Raw genomic sequence first — 19388 nt, forward strand, 5'->3', positions numbered from 1 at the left:
GAAGAACTCTGACTTGAGTCTAAGAATAAAAGACCTTAATCTATACATTTATATATGTGTATATCCCCTTTGCACTCACTTTTCAAAACCGGGTGCGAGAGAGAGAGAGAGACAGGAGTTGAGCATGAGGCTGATCAGAGAAGAGGAAGATGTTAAGGATGAAGAAGGCAGCTGCAGAAGCTGAGAATCAGTAGATGCACAAGGAGAGAGAGACAAGAGGGGAGACAAGTAAAGAAACACTGCATGTGTAATAGTGGAGCAGGAAGGATGAGAGAGAGAGACAGAGAGAGAGACTCAAGTGACTCAAGGCAACATCAGCAGCAGTGTCTGGGCTGAGATGACGTCAGACAGACTGAGGCCCAGTGTGTGATGTCTACAGGCTATAGTGACCCATTATTAGATGAAAGTTTGGCTTTTTATCTCCAATCCTTCGTTATAATTTATTATTGTGGTTTTAGGTTTGGTTTTAACTCGGAGCTGTTTGTTTTGTTTCCCCCGCGTTGTTCTTTCAATGCTCACCGTCTTTGGCCTCCGGGTCGTGCAGTCATTAAGGCATTTTTACCACAGACCCACAGTCAGAGGGCTCCCAGTGACACACAGCTTCCAGAGCAAGGTGCAAAGATCATTAACACCGGTCCGTGTTTAGTCGTCTGGACGATGACGTGCAGGATCTTTTCTCCTGATGCACATTCACACTCAGAGGTGGAGTCAGAAAAAGGAAGGGAAACATACCAGGACGGCACTCGCTCATTTTCCACATGCTGCTTTTTCTTTCTCTCTCTTTACAAGCGGTGAATCGGTTTCGAGGTCCTCTCCAGCACAGCTACGATCTGCTACAAATGCACTTTGTGACCTTATGTTTTGTAAAAGGAAAGGTTTTATAAAAGGAAATAAACTCCAGAAGATCAGCAGAATACATGTTTCATAACACACTTTGCCTGAAAGGACGCACTGAGCAGTGGGTGGACTGCAGGTCGCACACTGTCACACTGTATTTATTTTTACTTATGTCTCCTTTTTCTGAGGCGGAGGATGCTTTATTTGACCGCATGTCGGCTCAACATGCTACAGGAGCAGCACGGCGCTCGCTCCTGGCTGGTTCCTCGTGGGTTTGACCCCCGCATGTCATTAGTCTGACTCAGCACAGGGGAGGCTCGGAGAAGTGCCGCTCTGTTGAATGCACGAGTGGGTGGAGACGAGCAAAGGCTCTTTTGTGGCACCCAGAGGTGCGTGATGTCTTCCCCTCAGCTGTTGAACACCAGATTCCCCCGACGCCTGCTCTCCTGGAAGCTCCCCAGCACGCGGCGCAATGCTTCGGCCCAGTGATGGAACCAGTCGCTCCCAGTGAACTGGGCTCCGCTCGCGTCCAGTTCACTGGCCTTTTTGTCTCTCCCACCTCTCCTCGTAAAGGCCAGCGCTCATGATCGCTGGCAGAGCCGCTTTGTTCCAGCAGGGCTGTTATGTTCCCGTGGAGAACGCGAAGAAGCGGGTCAGGGGGCGGTTGCTGAAAATTTCCCTGGAGATGCTTCACCCAGTGTTGAATTGATTTGAACCTTGACCCAGTTTTTAAGTTTGCCTCTTCGAGGGCTTCCTCCCAGAGCTTTATGTTTCTATATGAGCAAAGATGCAGGGGGGTGGAAACTCATTTTTTGTGCCCCAGTTTCCAGAAGTGAATTAATTAGTTTTAGAAATTAACTTTGTAATATATAACAGACCCCTGTGCATGAGCCTAATGTAAGATCATGTGTCTGTAAAGGAATCTGCATCATTCTACATTATTAGCTATAGTTACTCCTTAAAGATCTGAATTATTACTGGCCTTAAAGGGAAGTTAATTATAGTAATGTTTCCTTGTCTTCTGCCCCAGATGGTCATTACACTGGGACCCCCCCCAGTTACGGCTACGATGCCGACCGCGCAGAGGAGCAGCGGCGGCACCACGACATCCTGCCCTACATCGACGACTCGCCCTCGTCGTCTCCGCACCTCAGCTCCAAGAGCCGCAGCAGTCGGGACACCCTGTCCTCGGGATCGCTGGAGTCCTCCAAGTCGGTGAGTTGCAGCAGAAGTAAGTAGAAACAGAAAGATCGAGCTGAAGGAAAGGACTCATAAATGATGGATACCTCAGAGCCCCCATGCAGTTATTTGGGAGAGGAACTCATCCCAGTTGAGCGTGGAGCTTTTTCTCATCCTGGCTGAATTACCTGTCACCTCCATTACCACCACCGCTGCCTCCATCCTCGTCCCCTCCCTCCTTTTGCTATTTCTTGCCTGCGGAGTGAAAACCAGTGATCTGTGACGCCTGGTGCTCTTTAGACGTTACCATGGAGCTGTGGAGTCAGCAAAGCTGCAAATGTGCACGCGCGCCGCATTCAGCGTCTCCTTTTAGCTTCATGCATTAAAATCCTTTTATGTTACCTGCAGTATTTCTTAATTGAATCATTTATTTACCTGTTTGTTCGATTAGGGTGGAGAAGTATCATGGGAGAACGTAATAAGCTCCACTTTGCCCTTGGAGGACGTAATCGCATCATTGGTCACGAAGCAGCATGCGTCCACTCAGGCTCCGCTCACTGTCAGAGCTGCTGTCAAGCTGATGGATGCTAGGAATGTGCCAGTAAATAATGGGCCCCTTAACCGCGTCCGACCTTTGACCTGTGGTGCTGGAACTCCCCCTGATTTTAATTCATACACATCAGCTACACGCACATACTCACAGCCGGGCCTGAGTTTGAACGAGCCGCACGCACAAGCACACTGTTTCTGTGTGTGTGCTTAGAACTGGCAGAGCCTGATCGTTCAGACAGGCTTTCAATAACTGCCAGCTCGATGGTCCTTGGTTCGCCCTTGGACGGCCCCACTTGGAACATCATCCCACTCCTCTTTCCTAATTGACGAGTCAGAGCCCAGCGAGGCTCTGATGGGATCAGCCATGGATGATGGTTGTATGACGTCACCGTGGTGACTCATCAACATCAGCAGCACAGTGAGGCTCGCTCTCCCTCGTAATCTGACTCTTCTCCGCAGTAAAGAGGGAGAAGAGAAGAGTGGTCACTGATTGGAAGCCGATAGGGAGCTGAGCATCATCCCGTAATATAAACATTAAAGATGAAACATAAAAACGCTCGCTCGTCACGCGCTCTTTTGCTGCTTCGGAAAGCGAAACACAGAGAAATAAATTCACCAACAAAACGTTATTGCATCCGCTGCCGCTCCGCTTCCATCGGAGCCTCCTGAGTTTCATCGGCGCCGGTCAAATAAACACGCTTTGTATTGATTCTCGCGTGTCTCTCGTGAACATTATCCGTGCATAAACAAATCAGAGACAAATCAGAAGTCTCCAATTGTGTTAGCAGGAGCGCTCGCTAACAGGCGCTGTGTGGGCTGAAAGGCTCTGAGTGTGAGCTCTGATGTGAATTATTGTTGCTGCTGCTGTGGAGTGGATATGAAAACACAGACCCACGTGTCTAAATATACCTCAAACCGCGCACGAGGATGTGCTGCATTTGTACTTTTTTTGACTGCTGAAATTCAAACAGACACCCCTCTCAGTCTGAAGCCAGAGACAGGCTCATTAGTTGCCATGACGATAAATAAAAGATGATATGTCTGGCGATGCGGGTTCTTCCTGGGGGAGTCGTCTGGGCTCTGAAACGATGAATAAACACTTTAAGGCTCCTGCTCTGCTCCTTCAGTAACATGTGTCTGGATTTCAAAGTTTCCTCCGTTTGATTTGCTTTAAATATTCCTGATGCTTCGAATGAACCACCGTGATTCTCGTGCTCTTTCACCAGTGGGCGTGTTTTGGGAGGATGGAGTCGTATGGATCACGGTGTTACTTACAACTCAGCATTCAGTTTTTATTAATGCACATTTATCCAGCGCTGCCTCCCTTTTAAATCTGTGTAGCATGATCTCAGATCAATCATAAATCATTGTCATATGACTGATATGCGTTCGAAACTCTGAAAGGAGAAAACGTTCCTTCAGTTCTTCACTGCCATGAAGTCTAGACATAATGAGCAATCAAGCTTTTTTCATGTACGGCACCGAGCACTAGAGTGATGCATAATACATGGGTGTCAGAAATCATTCCTTTATTCCTCACTAAAGGAAAGAAAGGAAAAAATATAAACAGTAAAAGCAGAGATAAACAGACTTGGACCATCTAGGAACCTTTTTACAGTTCTGCCATTTGTATCTGATCAAATCAATCCCAACAAAACAAAAGAAAAACCAAATCAGGACGTTTAGTTCAGCAACAAACAGCCACCTTTCAGTTTGAGATTTCCAAACATCTCAAATTCCGTTCACCAGGAATAATACCTGGAGTGTTGTCTGTGACTCGTTGCTCAGTGCCTTTGTGTTTGTTACAGACTGAATGTGACCTGGAAAAAGGCTTGGAGATGAGGAAGTGGGTCCTGTCTGGGATTTTGGCCACTGAGGAAACGTACCTGAGTCACCTGGAGGCTCTGCTGCTGGTGAGGACTCTGGTTGAGAACGCTCCAGCGACCCTGAGCCCCCTTCTCACCCCCCACCCCCCCTCTCTTCGCCCCCTCTCAGCCCATGAAGCCTCTGAAGGCCGCCGCCACCACGTCGCAGCCCGTGCTCACGCTGGCCCAGATCGAGACCATCTTCTTCAAAGTGCCTGAGCTCTACGAGATCCACAAGGACTTCTACGACGGACTCCTGCCGCGCGTCCAGCAGTGGAGCCACCACCAGAGGGTTGGAGACCTCTTCCAGAAGCTGGTAAGAAAAGAACAGGGCGTCTGCAAAGCAGCGGCTCCGGTCTCTGACCTGACGGAGACACGGCCTGTGCACGAGAGCAGCTTTACTCACACTAATGTGATTTATTGAAGCGCGAGGCTTTTAGAAGCGGAATCTGTCGGCGTGATTCAATAAATCAATATAAGCCCAGATTTGATTTCGGGTCGCGATGCTTTTGTATCATTTCAAATGTAGACAAGCTGAATCTGAATCATCTTTTTATTCCTGCTTCCTCCTCAGCAGCTGTTTGCACTTTCAGTCCCCTGAGCAGCAGCTGCCAAAGATGTTCAAGCCAAATGTACACTGGGTCTATTTAATCGTTTTCACATTGGGTCAATTATCCACAATGAATCATTTGTTAATTCTCTGTGTAGCGCTGCCCCGCTCCCACTAGTGTCTCCCCCTCACACACACACACACACACACACACACACACACACACACACACCAGCGCTCACAGAGGGAGATTCAGGCGTGTTTCACAATGCCGTCTTTCTGCCTCAGGCAACTGAGGCCATGGCTGCACTGTGCGCTTTGTGTCTCGAAGAAGCTGCTATAAATAGGAGCGTCTTCCTCTCACGCTCCCCCTCGCGCACGCAGACGCTCTCTCTCTTCAGTAGCAACTTACAACAGCGACTTTACCATTCCTTCGTTTGACGAGTGACTTGTCTACATCAAAAAAGATCTTTCATTTGTCCAGTGAATCTTTTAACTTCTCTGACCCCGACTACACCCATTGTGTCCCATTCCCTCCCTCCAGACAGCAGTTAATAGAGGGCAGGTCAAGAAATAAAAGCCTGAGCCTGCAAAAAAAAACAATGCAACATGACAGCCGGTCTCTTGAAGAGATTAGATGAGAGTGGAGGAGGTGATACAGGGGGGAGGCGAGGAGGGAGGGAGGTGAGATGATAAGATTTCAAGCCCTGTACACAGACAGACCCACTGGAAATGCTGCTCTTCAGAGATGGAGGAAAAAAAGAGCTGATTGTTCAAATTTATATGCAAATATCAGTTTTTTTATTAGTCCCTTAATAGTTAGGAGATGATAGTTTGTTGGTAAGTGGTTTTCTATTCTAACTATTATCTCCATTATCTATTAAATAGTTTCTTTGCAGTGTGGACAATGTGTTAGATTTTCCCTTTAAACCAAGTTAAAGCCGGCCTCCCAGTATAACGGCCGCGCTCTGTCATAAAGCTCCTTCCTTAATGTTGTTTTCTGCTGTGGATTACACACACACACACACACACACGCAGAGCAAATCCCAGACTGAGAAATCCAAACACCCAAGCAGTTTCTTTCATCACCCAAAGCCATTTCTCTGCCATGATACGGTCTCCGCATGCCGCTCTTTAAGCCTGTGTGTGTGTGTGTGTGTGTGTGTGTGTGTGTGTGTGTGTGTGTGTGTGTGTGTGTGTGTGTGTGTGTGTGTGTGTGTGTGTGTGTGTGTGTGTGTGTGTGTGTGTGTGTGTGTGTGTGTGTGTGTGTGTGTGTGTGTGTGTGTGTGGCTTAGGGCAGGACATGGGATTGGGGAGATTGCTGTGCGGCCGCAGAACATCTGGGAACGGTTCTATTTGTCGCCTGACGTTCTGCTGCCAGCGTGCGGGAAAATGCATTTGCTCCATCAGAAGCGCAGTGTGCCTTCGCTTTGCATAAACGCGTGTACGGCTTTGGCCTTCGCGCTCGGGTGCGACTCCCTGCGCTGCTTCACCGCTGCTCTTTCGCACGCGTGGGCCTTTCAGCATCCCTCTCCGCGCCGCTCCCTCGCCTGCGACGCTTTTGTTCGGGAGAATCGATCGTCTTTTTCTTCGCCCTCGAGACGGATCTCTCCGCTGGCAGGCGCAGTTCGACGCCGTCCAGATTCGCAAACGTGCTTTCATAGCCTCCATTACACCAGTCATTAATTACTCAACCTCGGCAAAGTGCAGGGCTCACTGGTTGCTATGGTAACGTGGTCCTACAGGCGGTAATGTGCTGCTTTTGTGACCGTGATTAGTGCTTTTCATTTGCTTTTATTGTTTTATTCGACGGTGGAGTCAAATATAAGAGATCCAAGTCAATATGAAAGATTCTCACGTGTGTAGAAACTGTTCAGACACATTTTATTAGCTGGTTGAATCATTGGTGATTAGTGATAATCACATAAATATGTGTGTAGCTGCGTTCACTCTTTGGACCAAAACAGGTTTTTTCAGCGCTATGAACTGCACTGACTTCATCCTGTTCTGGGTTCTGTGTTCCTTCCTTTCAGGCCAGCCACTTGGGGGTGTACCGAGCGTTTGTGGATAACTACGAGCTGGCCGTGGAGACAGCGGAGAAGTGCTGCCAGGCCAACACTCAGTTCGCTGAAATCTCTGAGGTAAAAATAAAGAAAAGAACAAGTGAAGGTGCAACGCAGGGGGTGGGAATGTGTCTGGGCTCAGAATCTGGGCAAAGCGCTGGCGCTGGAGCTGAGATGTGTGTCACGGGATCACTTTACCACCATGTAAACATCAGTCCGACACTTACATCAGACCTCCATGTACCACAAAATGATCCAGCTGACTTTTACTAGTTGATCTTTTTTTAAAGATCAACTAGTATTATTCCTCTTAAGGAATAAAATGACCCGATCTCACACTTCGTTGTTTTACAAACGTTGTGTGTGAGGAATTCCTGCCTCATTGGGTTGTAAAGCTTTGTGTAACGCATCTGGCTGCAACTTCAGAACATAAAACGTGTTCTTATTCCCAAAGACTGTGCATCACAATAGATTAGAAGAACGTAGTTCTGTATTATACTCTGCTGCAACAGCAGGACAGTAATCGATTGATGGAAGATGACCACATATGTGATTAACTTACAACTGTGTGTTAAATAATTTATCATTAGGGAGCAGAACAGCTTCGTGGGGTTGTTGTATAGAACGAGGCTATTTTATGTCCCTGACGTACTCTGAAAACACTCTCTCACCCACACAGCTTTTACCACTTTTCTGCATTTAAATCTGATTGTTCTGCTGAATGTTTCTTTGCAATTGCAGCCAGAAGCAATTTAGGTCTTTTAACCTGTGCATATTGTGATGGCTCCAGCTCTTTTAGCATTCGTGTTCCCCAGCATGTGCCGGTTTCTGATGCATTATCGGCCTGTTTTATGTGCTCCACCAGTTAGTGTGACATCTACATGTAGAACGGGGGAATTCATCATGGAGGGTTGTTAATGGCCCAAGTAATGATGCATGACTCTGGGCCATCTGAGCAAGATGCTGGGGTGGGGGGTGTAAAGGGGGGGCTGCTGAGGAAGCGGGTGAATGCAGAGCTAGAGCAACAGCGATGACATGTGAACCTGCCTGTTGTATCCGATCAGAACCTGAAGGTGAGAAGCCCCAAGGACTGCAAGGACCAGACGGCCAAGAACTCTCTAGAAGGTCAGTCACCTGGAAACACTCAAATATATCAAATCTCATGATGATTAATAAACAGTCCGGTCTGATTTGCCCTCTTTACAGCTTTGCTCTATAAACCAGTGGACAGAGTCACGCGCAGCACGCTGGTTCTTCACGTAAGTGAACAAAGGGTGTGGAAATGAGCAGCAGCTGTCATGTCCATGTGCATCATGTCCGTGTGTCCCGCTGCTCCGTAGGACCTGCTCAAACACACGCCCACCAGCCACCCGGACCACCCGCTGCTGCAGGACGCCTTGCGCATCTCCCAGAACTTCCTGTCCAGCATCAACGAGGAGCCGCGGCGCCAGTCTGTGACGGTGAAGAAGGGCGAGGTGAGCGTTCAGACAACGTTACAGCGCGTGCCATTCAGTGACTGGATTGGGCCTGTGTGGCCCTGCTGCTCAGGAACAAACGTCCACATGTGACCTTGGCGTCGCTGCCAAATGATGGTACGCCTCCACAGGGGCCGCCAATCTGCATCCTCCCTCAGAGCCCATGCCCTTATATGGTCATGCCCGGGTTGCATGGTTGAGGGCGATTCTGCGTTTTGCTCTTCCCCACCTCAGCCATCTCCCTTACATATACACCACCCAGCCCCCCCGCTGTTCCTCTCATCCCTGGAGAAGCCCTGACACACTCGAATGGAGGCCTCCTGATTGATGGCTTGTGTGCCGCCGAGGTACACGAAGCCACCAGTTCCCTCTGAGTGGCAGATTCCATGTTAATTATTCATTAATGGCGGGTGGGAGCTGGCAAACAGCGAGGCTGTGTCGGCTCCTCCCTCTGCTCCCAGCGGGGGGTCATTACCACACCCTTTTCAAACACTGACTTTCCTGTGCTCAGCTTCTTCCTGCTCTTGTTTGCCTTTGAACATATACATATAGACAGACACACACACACACACACACACACACACACACACACACACACACACACACACACACACACACACACACACACACACACACACACAGCCCCCCCTGTTTTCCCCGCAGGCCCCAGTGCCATCTTAGTCTGTCCAGACCTCCACACCAGTCATCAAATATTTATCATGGATACATGAAAGCAGCACTTGGAAATCAATGGCGCTCATTATATTATCCCACACAATAGAGAGAGGTTCCTGTCTGCGTGTCACTAAATGAATGGCCAAGCATTCACCCTGTTAAACTGCCGCTCTGCTGAAGCCGTCAGTACCGAATTAACAACTTAGCTGTGTCCAACACACTCAGGGCTCTGTTTTAATTAGTAAATGAGTCATAATCCTTTGTTCATACGCTGTGAAATTTCCTCAGTGACCGACCTCAGCAGGATATGTGGATAAAATAACATTTCTTTTATTAATAGACTGCCAGCCTAAGGCATTGGTTTTTTTTACAAATGCGCATGTTGAATAATTAATGTTCATATTAGCATGGAAGTCCCTGCTCCTACGTTCCTGGATCAAATTGCGAGAGGTCGAGGTGCTCGCCGATGACCTCAGATCCAGAGGATGGCGTGTGATGCTGGCAGCACGTGCTCCCGCTGACCTGCGCTCTGCTCAGTGGAGGCATCCTGCAGCTCCGTGGCACAAGTGGCCCCCGGGGGCCCCGCTCCGGCCCAACGAGGGGCCTAATTACAATGCACACGGCGCTGCTGCACCTCCTCGCCCGGCGCTGTTTACCTCTGGGACAGGAGTGCTCTGCGTGTGTTGCTTGGTGTCTCTGTAGGAGTAGACGTGAGCAAGAGGAGAGGCGCCCCTCGGAGCCCGACTAAATATAAACCTGGGTCTTTGGTAAATTCATGCCGTTGCTGGTGCACACGCTCCCAGCGAGGCTCTGCCGGGACATGGTCAATATTTAATCTGGGTTCCGACGTCCCCCCTTCCTCCCTCCTTCCCTCCCTCCCCCACGTTGCCCTGCCTCCACGGCTGTTATGAGAAGTGGAGAAAGTCACTTTTCTCCCGCTGGATGGAAATATTATGAGAATGTCACCCGATGCGCTGAGACAGCGGTTTTGCAAAGATGCAGAGCAGCAGCATTAGCACATTTTGCCAACACGATTCTGCGTCTCAACAGTAAAGCAATCCACCGTAGTTAAAGACAAATGCACAAGTATTCAGAATATGTTCTAAAACGTGTTGTCGTGTCTTCTTTTATCCGTCCCATTCACTTCCTGTTAAAAGCCTGTAAATCCCTAATCTGGCTGTTATCCCTCCCTTTATCTTATCTCTGTGTCATGAGATCAATGGAGCAGAGGATTACCTCAGAGGACTGATGGGCGCTGTGGGTCCTCAGTGGGGTCCAGTTCACCGGCCTCGACACCAACATGAGCATCGTGTCGTTTATCAGCGTTTTCGCTGCGCTGTCATGTAAATCTGCATGAGTCAGCATTAGAAGTAGGTCATCGGAGGTTCTGTCTATGCTGGAACCTAATCTCTCTAATCTCCTGTATTTACTGTACTTTTCAGTTTGATAATGCCATTTCTAATCCACTCCACTGTGAGAGTTTTTTGTTTTGCCTCAGACACGACGTCTAAACCCTCTTCAGCTCGTTCGGCGGTAGTTGTTTTGAACATTTGTACAAAGCTCAACATACTCTACTACATATACACATATAAGCGCGATAATTGCTAAAGTGTACAACAGTTGTTTGATATGAAGCAGTACTGTAACTGAGGGAGAGCTTTCAGGAAACTCTTAGGTTGCCGTTTAAGGCTTTTAGCTATTAATAATTTGTATCCATGTGTCCATATTGTGAGAATGAATTTAATTTACTGCTGTAATTACTAAAGCAGCACATTAAATATTCTTTAAAGCACAAATCCTTGCTTTAAAAAGCGTCCTGATGCCCAGTTAGTCACACTGATCCTGTTTCAACTTGACCTTCATTGATGATGACTACGTGATGATTGGTGCATTTAATATGGATGTAGAGCTCAACCTCCAGTTCCCTCCGTGCCATAATTTAATGGTGTATTTAATTTGAATGCCAAAAGTGCGAGCGGCGTCTTGGCTGATGTCTCATTCTGGCTCTGGTACAGTGTCGGTCCTAAAAATAGACCGACGTGACAGCATGTAGACTGACAGAAGCAAGGCAAGACAGAGGCTGTGTTTATATTCCAGTTGGAAAACATCCCCGAGGGATTACGCTGCATGTCTTCTTCTTTAAAGTCCCACAGCTCTGACACTGAAAGATGAACATGTACCGAGTGCTGTGGTGCGTATTCAGATGAGCAGTTTTCCCCTCAGTCACTGAGGATGAGCGAATCACAGCAGAAGCGCGACTCCAGCGCGCGCTTCACTTTCATTTGCAGCGTACGATCGAACATCCCCTTTGTTACCGCGGGAAACCATACGGAGGCAGGCGCCAAGCAGCTGATCTGCAGCTTCATTATGGGGCAGTATCTAAAAACGTGTGATTCCATCATCAGCGATTAGGTCGTGCTTGCAGTTTTAGCGATCGCTGCAGCCGAGCAGCTTGGCAGGACGTGTTACAGGGTTCGGTACAGTAAGAAAACTGCAGTATGACATCGACTCCAGTGGGAGCTACTGTGTCGCTCTGCTGCACCCTCTCTCTCTCTCTCTCTGCCTACATCCGTCCTTTTCAGCCGTACGAGAGCTGACACTGAATGACACGGCATGACCCCCCCCACCCCCACCCCCCACCCCCCGTCAGCAGTCAGGGCTTCTCTGCTCACAAAAACCTCTCCCACATTAGCATCAGCCCCACTTCAGTGCGTTCTGGCTGTGACAGTGGCCGTTTGTTCCCGACGAAGGTGATGTAACGCTTGTGGAGGTGGGAGGGGAGGGGAGGGGAGGGGGGCACCAAGGTGTAAAGAGGGATGCAGCTAGTTCTGCACAAGAGTAACGGCATCGCTGCAAGGGACCTGTAAGTTTGGAGAGAGGAATGCCAGGACAGAATCTTCAAAATCATTCAAACACTTTGCTTTTACTCTTTGAAAAGTTACTTCACTGCCCCCTGTTGGCCGAATGCAGCTTTACACATCTCATTACATAGTCTGACATCAGCGTTAAATCCCAGGGCTCCAAATATCACTTTTCCCTTTCCTCTCTAAGATGAATCTTCCAGTAGTGGAGTTAAATTTTGACTTGGGAAGAATAGAGAAAAGGTTCCGACACAAAGATATTTTAACAGATTTCTAGATTTAACCAGATTAACCATTTTTTCATTCATTCATTTACTAAATAGTAACAGTAAATGCTGCTAAGGCTGCACAGGCATTGTTCATCATCAGTTGCCTGTGCTGTGAGGTGGCACCTGCTCACGCTGTTGCCTGTCGTTTCCTCAGAACCGGCAGCTGCTGAAGGACAGTTTCATGGTGGAGTTGGTGGAGGGAGCGAGGAAGCTGCGGCACGTCTTCCTCTTCACGGATCTGCTGCTCTGCGCCAAGCTGAAGAAACAGATCGGAGGGTAGGACGAGCATCCGCGAGCGCCCGGCGGCCGTGGGCCGGCGCCGTTTGATATGCGGAGGCAGGAAAAGGCCTTTCTGTAACAGCTCGTCCACATCCTTGTGTGTTCCGCAGTAAAAACCAGCAGTACGACAGCAAGTGGTACGTCCCCTTGACGGAGCTGACCTTCCAGGGCCCAGAGGAGAGCGAACCACTAACCATCCCCCAGGTCCCAGACGAGGAGCTCGACGCCATGAAGGTCAAGATCTCACACCTGCGCAGTGAGATTCAGAGAGAGAAGGTAGCGTGATCCACGGCAACCATTCGCTTACCGGGTTCTATTTGAGGACCTTGGGAAAACTGACGTTTGCGTGCGATTCCAGAGAGCCAACAAGGGTTCAAAGGTCATCGACCGTCTGCGGAAGAAGCTGTCGGAACAGGAGTCCCTGCTGTTGCTAACGTCTCCCAGCATGCCCCTCCGGGTGTACAACAAGAACGGCAAGGTGAGGCCGCACAGCAGCCCGCATCTGCCCCACACTCACCCACACGCGTTCATTCATGACTCTGCTCAGATTAACCCAGCAATAACGTCTGTTTGTTTGCGTCTGCTTCAGAGTTACGGTTTCCTGATATCATCCGACTACGAGCGCGCCGAGTGGAAAGAACTAATCAAAGAGCAGCAGAAGAAATGTGAGCGTCCCAGAAATGTCACACTGAGTTAATATTTGTAGAAAGATCCTTTTCTACACATTAGAACCATTATTAGCCTGTACAGTTGTACAGCATCGAGTACAAAGTGTTTTCTGTGTTTCTCCAGGTTTTAAAACGTCCTCCTTGTCCTCGATGGAGCTGCAGATGTTGACCAGCTCCTGTGTCAAACTACAGACCGTCCACCACATTCCGCTTAGCCTCAACAAAGAAGGTTTTTAACCCTCACACTGTTCCGATTCTGCTAAATCGAAGTCACAGATGCACAGAGTAGACGTGTGTTCATGTTCTGATGCTGTGTGAACCATAACATAGCAGCACAATATGCTCACTGAGTGTTTGTTTGATTATTACTGTAACTGTGGGTGAGATGAGGATTAAAGTGAGAGATTTAAACTCATGTTTTTACTGTATTGCGCCGTTTTAATCTCTTCCTCCTGTATAATGGATGGGCTCCAAAGCAAACAGAGGCGTGCATGTTTTTCTAATGCCGCCCGCTGTCCTGTCTCTCTCGTCTGACTGTCTTTCCAGAGGATGAAGCCCTCGGTCTCTACGGGTTCCTGAATGTAATCGTCCACTCCGCCTCCGGCCTCAAACAGAGCTTGAGTGAGTCACTCATTCTTTACCTTTGGGCACAGAATACAGATACAGAAACTCTATCCTGGGAAGGTTTCAGGAAATGTTGGGACAGAATTCATTTATTTTTCGTTCATTCATTTTAACATATTAAAAGTGATGATGATAATTTTAATTCAGTCACGCAGACGACTCACGGAGCCGTAGTAATTGTTAATGTGTCCTCTGTCTCAGATCTCTACTGCACATTGGAGGTGGATTCCTTCGGCTTCTTTTCAAGTAAAGCCAAGACGAGAGTCTATCGATACACCACTGAACCTAAATGGAACGAGGTGAGAGCAGCTGCAGCAGGATCCGGCTTCCTTCTGCGTTCGTGCAGCCCGTCTTGTGTCTGACATCTGGCGCTGTAATCAGTTATCTGTCTGGTTTTGAGTAATGAAAGATGACAGAAGCCACACAGACGGCTTAAACGCACAGCTGCGCGCTGGACGCTAGCGCCGCTGCAGCACGCAGTCGGCGGACGGCTTCTTTAAAGCCCGCTCGCCCATCGTGGACCTAAAGACTCTTTGAGGGTTTTGCTCAGCAGAGTGAAAATAATGTCAGCTAATGAGAAGTTGCTGGTGATGACTCACATATGTCCAAATGCTAAGTGAACCAACACAGTGTGGGCCTCACAGCGATGTGCAAACCATATGCAGAGTCCTGCTTTGCGTAATTACAGGGAACGGTGGTCAGCTGTGTGTTGGGTAGGATGGGCTGTCCCCGCCTGGGTTTGGGGGGGGTGAACCTCTACATCTCATTATCTTGCCTTCCTTTGAATGCTCCGTGTGCTGTCGCTGCATAATCGCCCAGGTCCCAACTTTTCTTTCTGCCGCCGTAGGAGTTCGAGATTGAGCTGGAGGGCTCTCAGACCCTGAGGCTGCTCTGCTACGAGAAGTGTTACAACAAGACCAAGCAGAACAAAGAGGATGGAGACAGCGCAGATCGCATCATGGGGAAAGGACAGATCCCGGTATGACATGACGTCACCCGCCATGACTCACTGCCGACAGGCAGTTCCATCGCTCAGATCTGTATAAATGCTTAGATGATGCACTGTGTAGCAACTGAAGGCTCATCGTAATAGCACCTTTGTGTGTCCAGGAGCTGCTGATATTTAAAGTTTTTTTTTAAGGTTGGGAGTAAAACTGGTTGTAGTTGCATGAACATAATTAAGTGTCAAATATCAACAATGATGAAGCAGCACTGACGCTGTCCTGATGAGTGTCCGTAAGACTGACAGGCTGCAGGCTGACACCTGGTTCGGCTGGAGGTCGGCTTGATGCTGCAGCGTGAGGTGTCACTCAGGTGACTCACAGACCACAGAGAGGTCTCTTCCACAAAAAATACTACACTGTTTACCTGTTTATAATGATCAGTAACAGACAACAGTGGTTTCAACATCTGGATGTTGACTCAGTATATGGATTGCAGCGTGAACGTTCTGAACATCTGCAGCAGCAATAGCTCCTGGTCGCCTGAGCTGCAGTCACTTGCGCCCCCTAGTGGCTCGTCTGGTGTTTATCCCGTGTCATGGTCGCTCCTTTAGGGATGATGTCATTGAAAACAAACCGAGCACAGTGGTGAGAAAGCTGCAAAGCAAGATTGTCCTACACCCCCAAATGGAGCCGTGACCACATCTGCATATTCTGGTTATTTCTGTAGAAGAAATGACCTTTGACCTTTTACCCCCGGTGTGAATGGACTGAAACATCCCTTTATTTCAGCTGAAGCTTCATTATGAATCGCCTGCTAACCAATGTGATGTGTGTTACCTCCACCCAGCTCGACCCTCAGACCCTTCAGGGCAAAGACTGGCAGCGGACGGTGATTCCCATGAACGGGGTGAGTGGAGCTTAGTCTCCGTTACCGCAGCCTGTCGCTCTGTGAAAAACCTAAACGAACGCGCCTTGTTTCCAGGTTGAGGTGAAGCTCTCCATGAAGTTCACCAGCCGAGAGTTCAGCCTGAAGAGGATGCCGTCGAGGAAACCCATGGGTGTGTTCGGAGTGAAGATCTCCACAGTGACCAAGTGAGCAGACGTTCAAATGCCAGTTAACAGATATATGAAAAACTTACTTTCTGCTTTTCCTGCAGCGTTTTCCGGAGTTCTGAAAAGTCACTGATGTTTGTTTCCTGTCCGTTCCAGGCGAGAGCGGTCCAAGGTGCCCTACATCGTCAGGCAGTGCCTGGAGGAGATCGAGAGGAGGGGCATGGAGGAGGTGGGCATCTACCGGGTGTCAGGAGTGGCCACGGACATCCAGGCCCTGAAGACGGCGTTCGACACCAGTGAGTGCAGCTCACGGGGCGGGTGGCGTTTGCTCGCGACTGTGTTTCCTCAACCTCATCCTCTCCTGCAGATAATAAAGACGTGTCTGTGATGATGAGCGAGATGGACGTCAACGCCATCGCCGGGACCTTGAAGCTGTACTTCAGGGAGCTGCCCGAGCCTCTTTTCACGGATGAGCTCTACCCCAACTTTGCCGGCGGCATCAGTGAGTCCAAGGACGTAGTCTGCTAATAACACAACTCTTAGTCAGCTCATAACACAACTCAGACTCACAATCAGAGCCTCTGACAACGAAGCAGCAGCTGCAGCCGATAAACGCGTCTGCTGGATTTAAACCTTCCTCTTCTCTCCCGCAGCTCTGTCTGACAGTGTTGCCAAAGAGAGCTGCATGTTGAACTTGCTGCTGTCACTGCCAGAACCAAACCTGGTCACGTTCCTTTTCCTTTTGGATCACCTGAAGAGGTATGAACACACACACACACACACACACACACACACACCTGCTCAGGCTCCATGTGCATGTGCTCGTGTCCTGTTACGACGGCTCTGTTTCCACAGGGTGGCGGAGAAGGAAAGTGTGAACAAGATGTCTCTCCACAACCTGGCCACGGTGTTCGGACCCACCCTGCTGAGACCCGCCGAGAAAGACAGCAAGATCCCCGCTAACCCCACGCAGCCCATCAGCATGGGCGACAGCTGGTCGCTAGAAGTAATGGCACAGGTGCGGCACGCTGACCCTCTACCGCTCTTATTCAGTTTGAAGCACCAGAACCATATATGTTATTTAACTAAATGTTCTACTTTGCAGGTCCAAGTGTTGCTCTACTTCCTGCAGCTGGAGACCATCCCGACCCCAGACAGTAAGCGACAGAGCATCCTCTTCTCCACTGAAGTATAGAGCACCAGGCTCTGTCTGCACGAGAGGAACGAGAGACTCCAGAGAGAGACTCCTTGACTCAGAGCGAGTCTCCGCTAGCGTGTTTTTGAATGGACTCCGTCGGGATCTTGTGGAGACGCCCCCAGTTGAACACACGGAGCCACGAGGACGTGATGTTTGACGTCACTCACGCCTCGCGTTCAGTGTGGTTCCCAGTGCCGCCAGTGGCCGCAGCCACGCCTCCCCACTGGTTTCAGCCTCCAGTCCTCACAGCGTGCAGACGTTTCTTCTCCTCCGCCGATGGCGCTGAAACGTGTCTCTGCAGATCAGCACGAACTGTGAGATCAAGGAAACAGGCTGACTATTAGTGATCCACTGCAATCCGACTGCCTGAGGTTCACCCACTTCATCCGTTCCTCCTCCTTGTGTTGTTCGTGTCTCGAGGTAGTCGTCTGCTTAAATACCCAGGAAGCAATATATTTTCTAACATAGGAATCGTTCGTGTTCACACCTTTGAAGAAACATCCTTCTTACTGTAACAAAGGACATCCTGACAAATTAATATGTTCGTTTCTACATAAAGGAAGTTGTATTTACAGATACAGTATGTACATAATGTTAAAGTTGTATTTTCTTTTATTTTTGTTTAACAATATAATCATTGTTGCTATTATTGTAATTTATTTTGGGGGAGTTGATTTTTTTACGTGTACTTTTCTAGTTTGAATGGACTTGGTAGGTCTTAGCCTTGACTTCAAGTCTTGCCGTGAATCAGCAGGATTTAGCCTTGTTCTTATAGAAAGGACTCCGCTCCTCAGTCCAGCCTCCCACTCACTGGTTCAGATCTCATTAAGAAGGAAACACACGCGACACCCTCAGCAGAGCGACTCACGCCCGGAGACCGTCGCCTGTCTAGTGTAGACGTTATGCAACCTCACGATCACGCACACACACACACACACACACACACACACACACACGCACACACGCACATACACACACACACCGTTTAACACGCAGCTGCAGAAGTGAAGTCATGCAATCTTTAAACTACTGTAATACAATTCAAGTGGCCTGAGCGTCCACTGCAGAGCACATGTGGGTTCAGTGAAGGAATCGTATGTTGTCTTGTGGTCTTCTGCTCTGTCTGATTTATTATTCCTCTGATGGCAAAGTCAAGAAAAGCTTGATACTTAAACGCCACCCTTCTACATTTGTTCTCAGTGTCTTTAATTTAACATGCAGGCATGTTTGTCTTTATTTACGTCGTCGTTGCGATGGTGTTTACAAAAGTGTCGGTTAAATAAATCTCTGCAACAAAACGCAGTTAAACATTAACTTCATTCATTCATCCATTCAGTCATTGTCTACCTTTAAGGGCATGAGACACGGTTGACTCACAGTCAAGCGTTACATGAGTCTAGGTCTCACCGTCTGCGCTGCTCTGCCCTGTCGTGCCTCCACATTCGACGCCCGCGTCACCTCTGAGGGTGGAAACGTCGCTCAGTGTCTCGTTGCCTTTTCTGAGCACAACCACACGCGTTTCATCTGATAAACACTAAGACAGGACCTTAAACTTCAACTGGTCTTAGCTCATAGCTGCCCACAAGCTTCATCTACAGTAACTGTGATGCTGTCTGTCAATCTGTGGTAAAATCATTCTTAATTGGGCCAAAGAACAGAACTTCTTGCCCAGATGCTTGTTTAACGTTTCAGTTCCTTTTATTGCCTTTTTTATTTATTCTTATGCACAGTTTGGTATGTTAGGGATGACTACATCTATTTATTCATGATAGAATGTCACCTAAATGCTAGAGAGATGGCCTTTATACATTTTGAGGCACTTTGCTTGTCTGAACATGCTCCAGAATCTGAACCCTGCAGACGTCTGTGAAGCAGCTCATCTTGTATTTTATTATTTTTTTTTTTTTGCGTTGTACAACAGACTGGCCACTGTGAGTGTTCAGCTATCTGATTTGGATAACTGAATAGCAAGTGCAGATTCTCGACTATTTAAAAGGCAGATTGTGTTCATCATCTCCTTTTTTCCACTGATTTGTATAATATGTAAAATACTAGAGAGTACATAATTTGGTTTCTGTATTATTTATTGTGGCGTCCACGGACACAGGATCAGAAACGACTGGTCACGTCTCTTTGAAAAGCCAACCTGATTTTGATAGAGGAGAAGAGAGTTATAATACTCTGAACCCTGCTTTGTTTTGGTCTCTTGATTGTCAGTGTAACTGCATGTACCTTTCATACTGTAGCTCATTTCCTCCAATACCTCAGTCCCTTAGTTTTGTACCTGATAAAAGAA

General features: G+C 48.4%; 1 protein-coding gene across 1 annotated transcript in view; it reads left to right on the forward strand.

Annotated features, from left to right (window-relative positions):
• Positions 1–19388, forward strand: part of bcr (BCR activator of RhoGEF and GTPase) — a 40878-nt gene that overhangs the window by 21115 nt on the left and 375 nt on the right. The window contains exons 2-23 of the mRNA XM_029168103.2: positions 1868–2052; positions 4377–4481; positions 4564–4749; positions 7017–7124; positions 8111–8171; positions 8253–8305; positions 8387–8521; positions 12481–12602; positions 12716–12881; positions 12964–13083; positions 13195–13270; positions 13398–13502; positions 13820–13894; positions 14099–14196; positions 14745–14876; positions 15689–15748; positions 15824–15933; positions 16051–16190; positions 16262–16396; positions 16548–16653; positions 16750–16912; positions 17000–19388. The exon at positions 17000–19388 is cut by the window's right edge and continues 375 nt beyond it. Coding sequence (XP_029023936.1) covers positions 1868–2052; positions 4377–4481; positions 4564–4749; positions 7017–7124; positions 8111–8171; positions 8253–8305; positions 8387–8521; positions 12481–12602; positions 12716–12881; positions 12964–13083; positions 13195–13270; positions 13398–13502; positions 13820–13894; positions 14099–14196; positions 14745–14876; positions 15689–15748; positions 15824–15933; positions 16051–16190; positions 16262–16396; positions 16548–16653; positions 16750–16912; positions 17000–17089 — 2531 coding nt within the window. The 3' untranslated portion in view covers positions 17090–19388. The remainder of the gene's footprint in view (positions 1–1867; positions 2053–4376; positions 4482–4563; positions 4750–7016; positions 7125–8110; positions 8172–8252; positions 8306–8386; positions 8522–12480; positions 12603–12715; positions 12882–12963; positions 13084–13194; positions 13271–13397; positions 13503–13819; positions 13895–14098; positions 14197–14744; positions 14877–15688; positions 15749–15823; positions 15934–16050; positions 16191–16261; positions 16397–16547; positions 16654–16749; positions 16913–16999) is intronic.

Source organism: Betta splendens, chromosome 12 (genome assembly GCF_900634795.4).
Source record: "Betta splendens chromosome 12, fBetSpl5.4, whole genome shotgun sequence".
Classification (NCBI taxonomy): domain Eukaryota; kingdom Metazoa; phylum Chordata; class Actinopteri; order Anabantiformes; family Osphronemidae; genus Betta; species Betta splendens.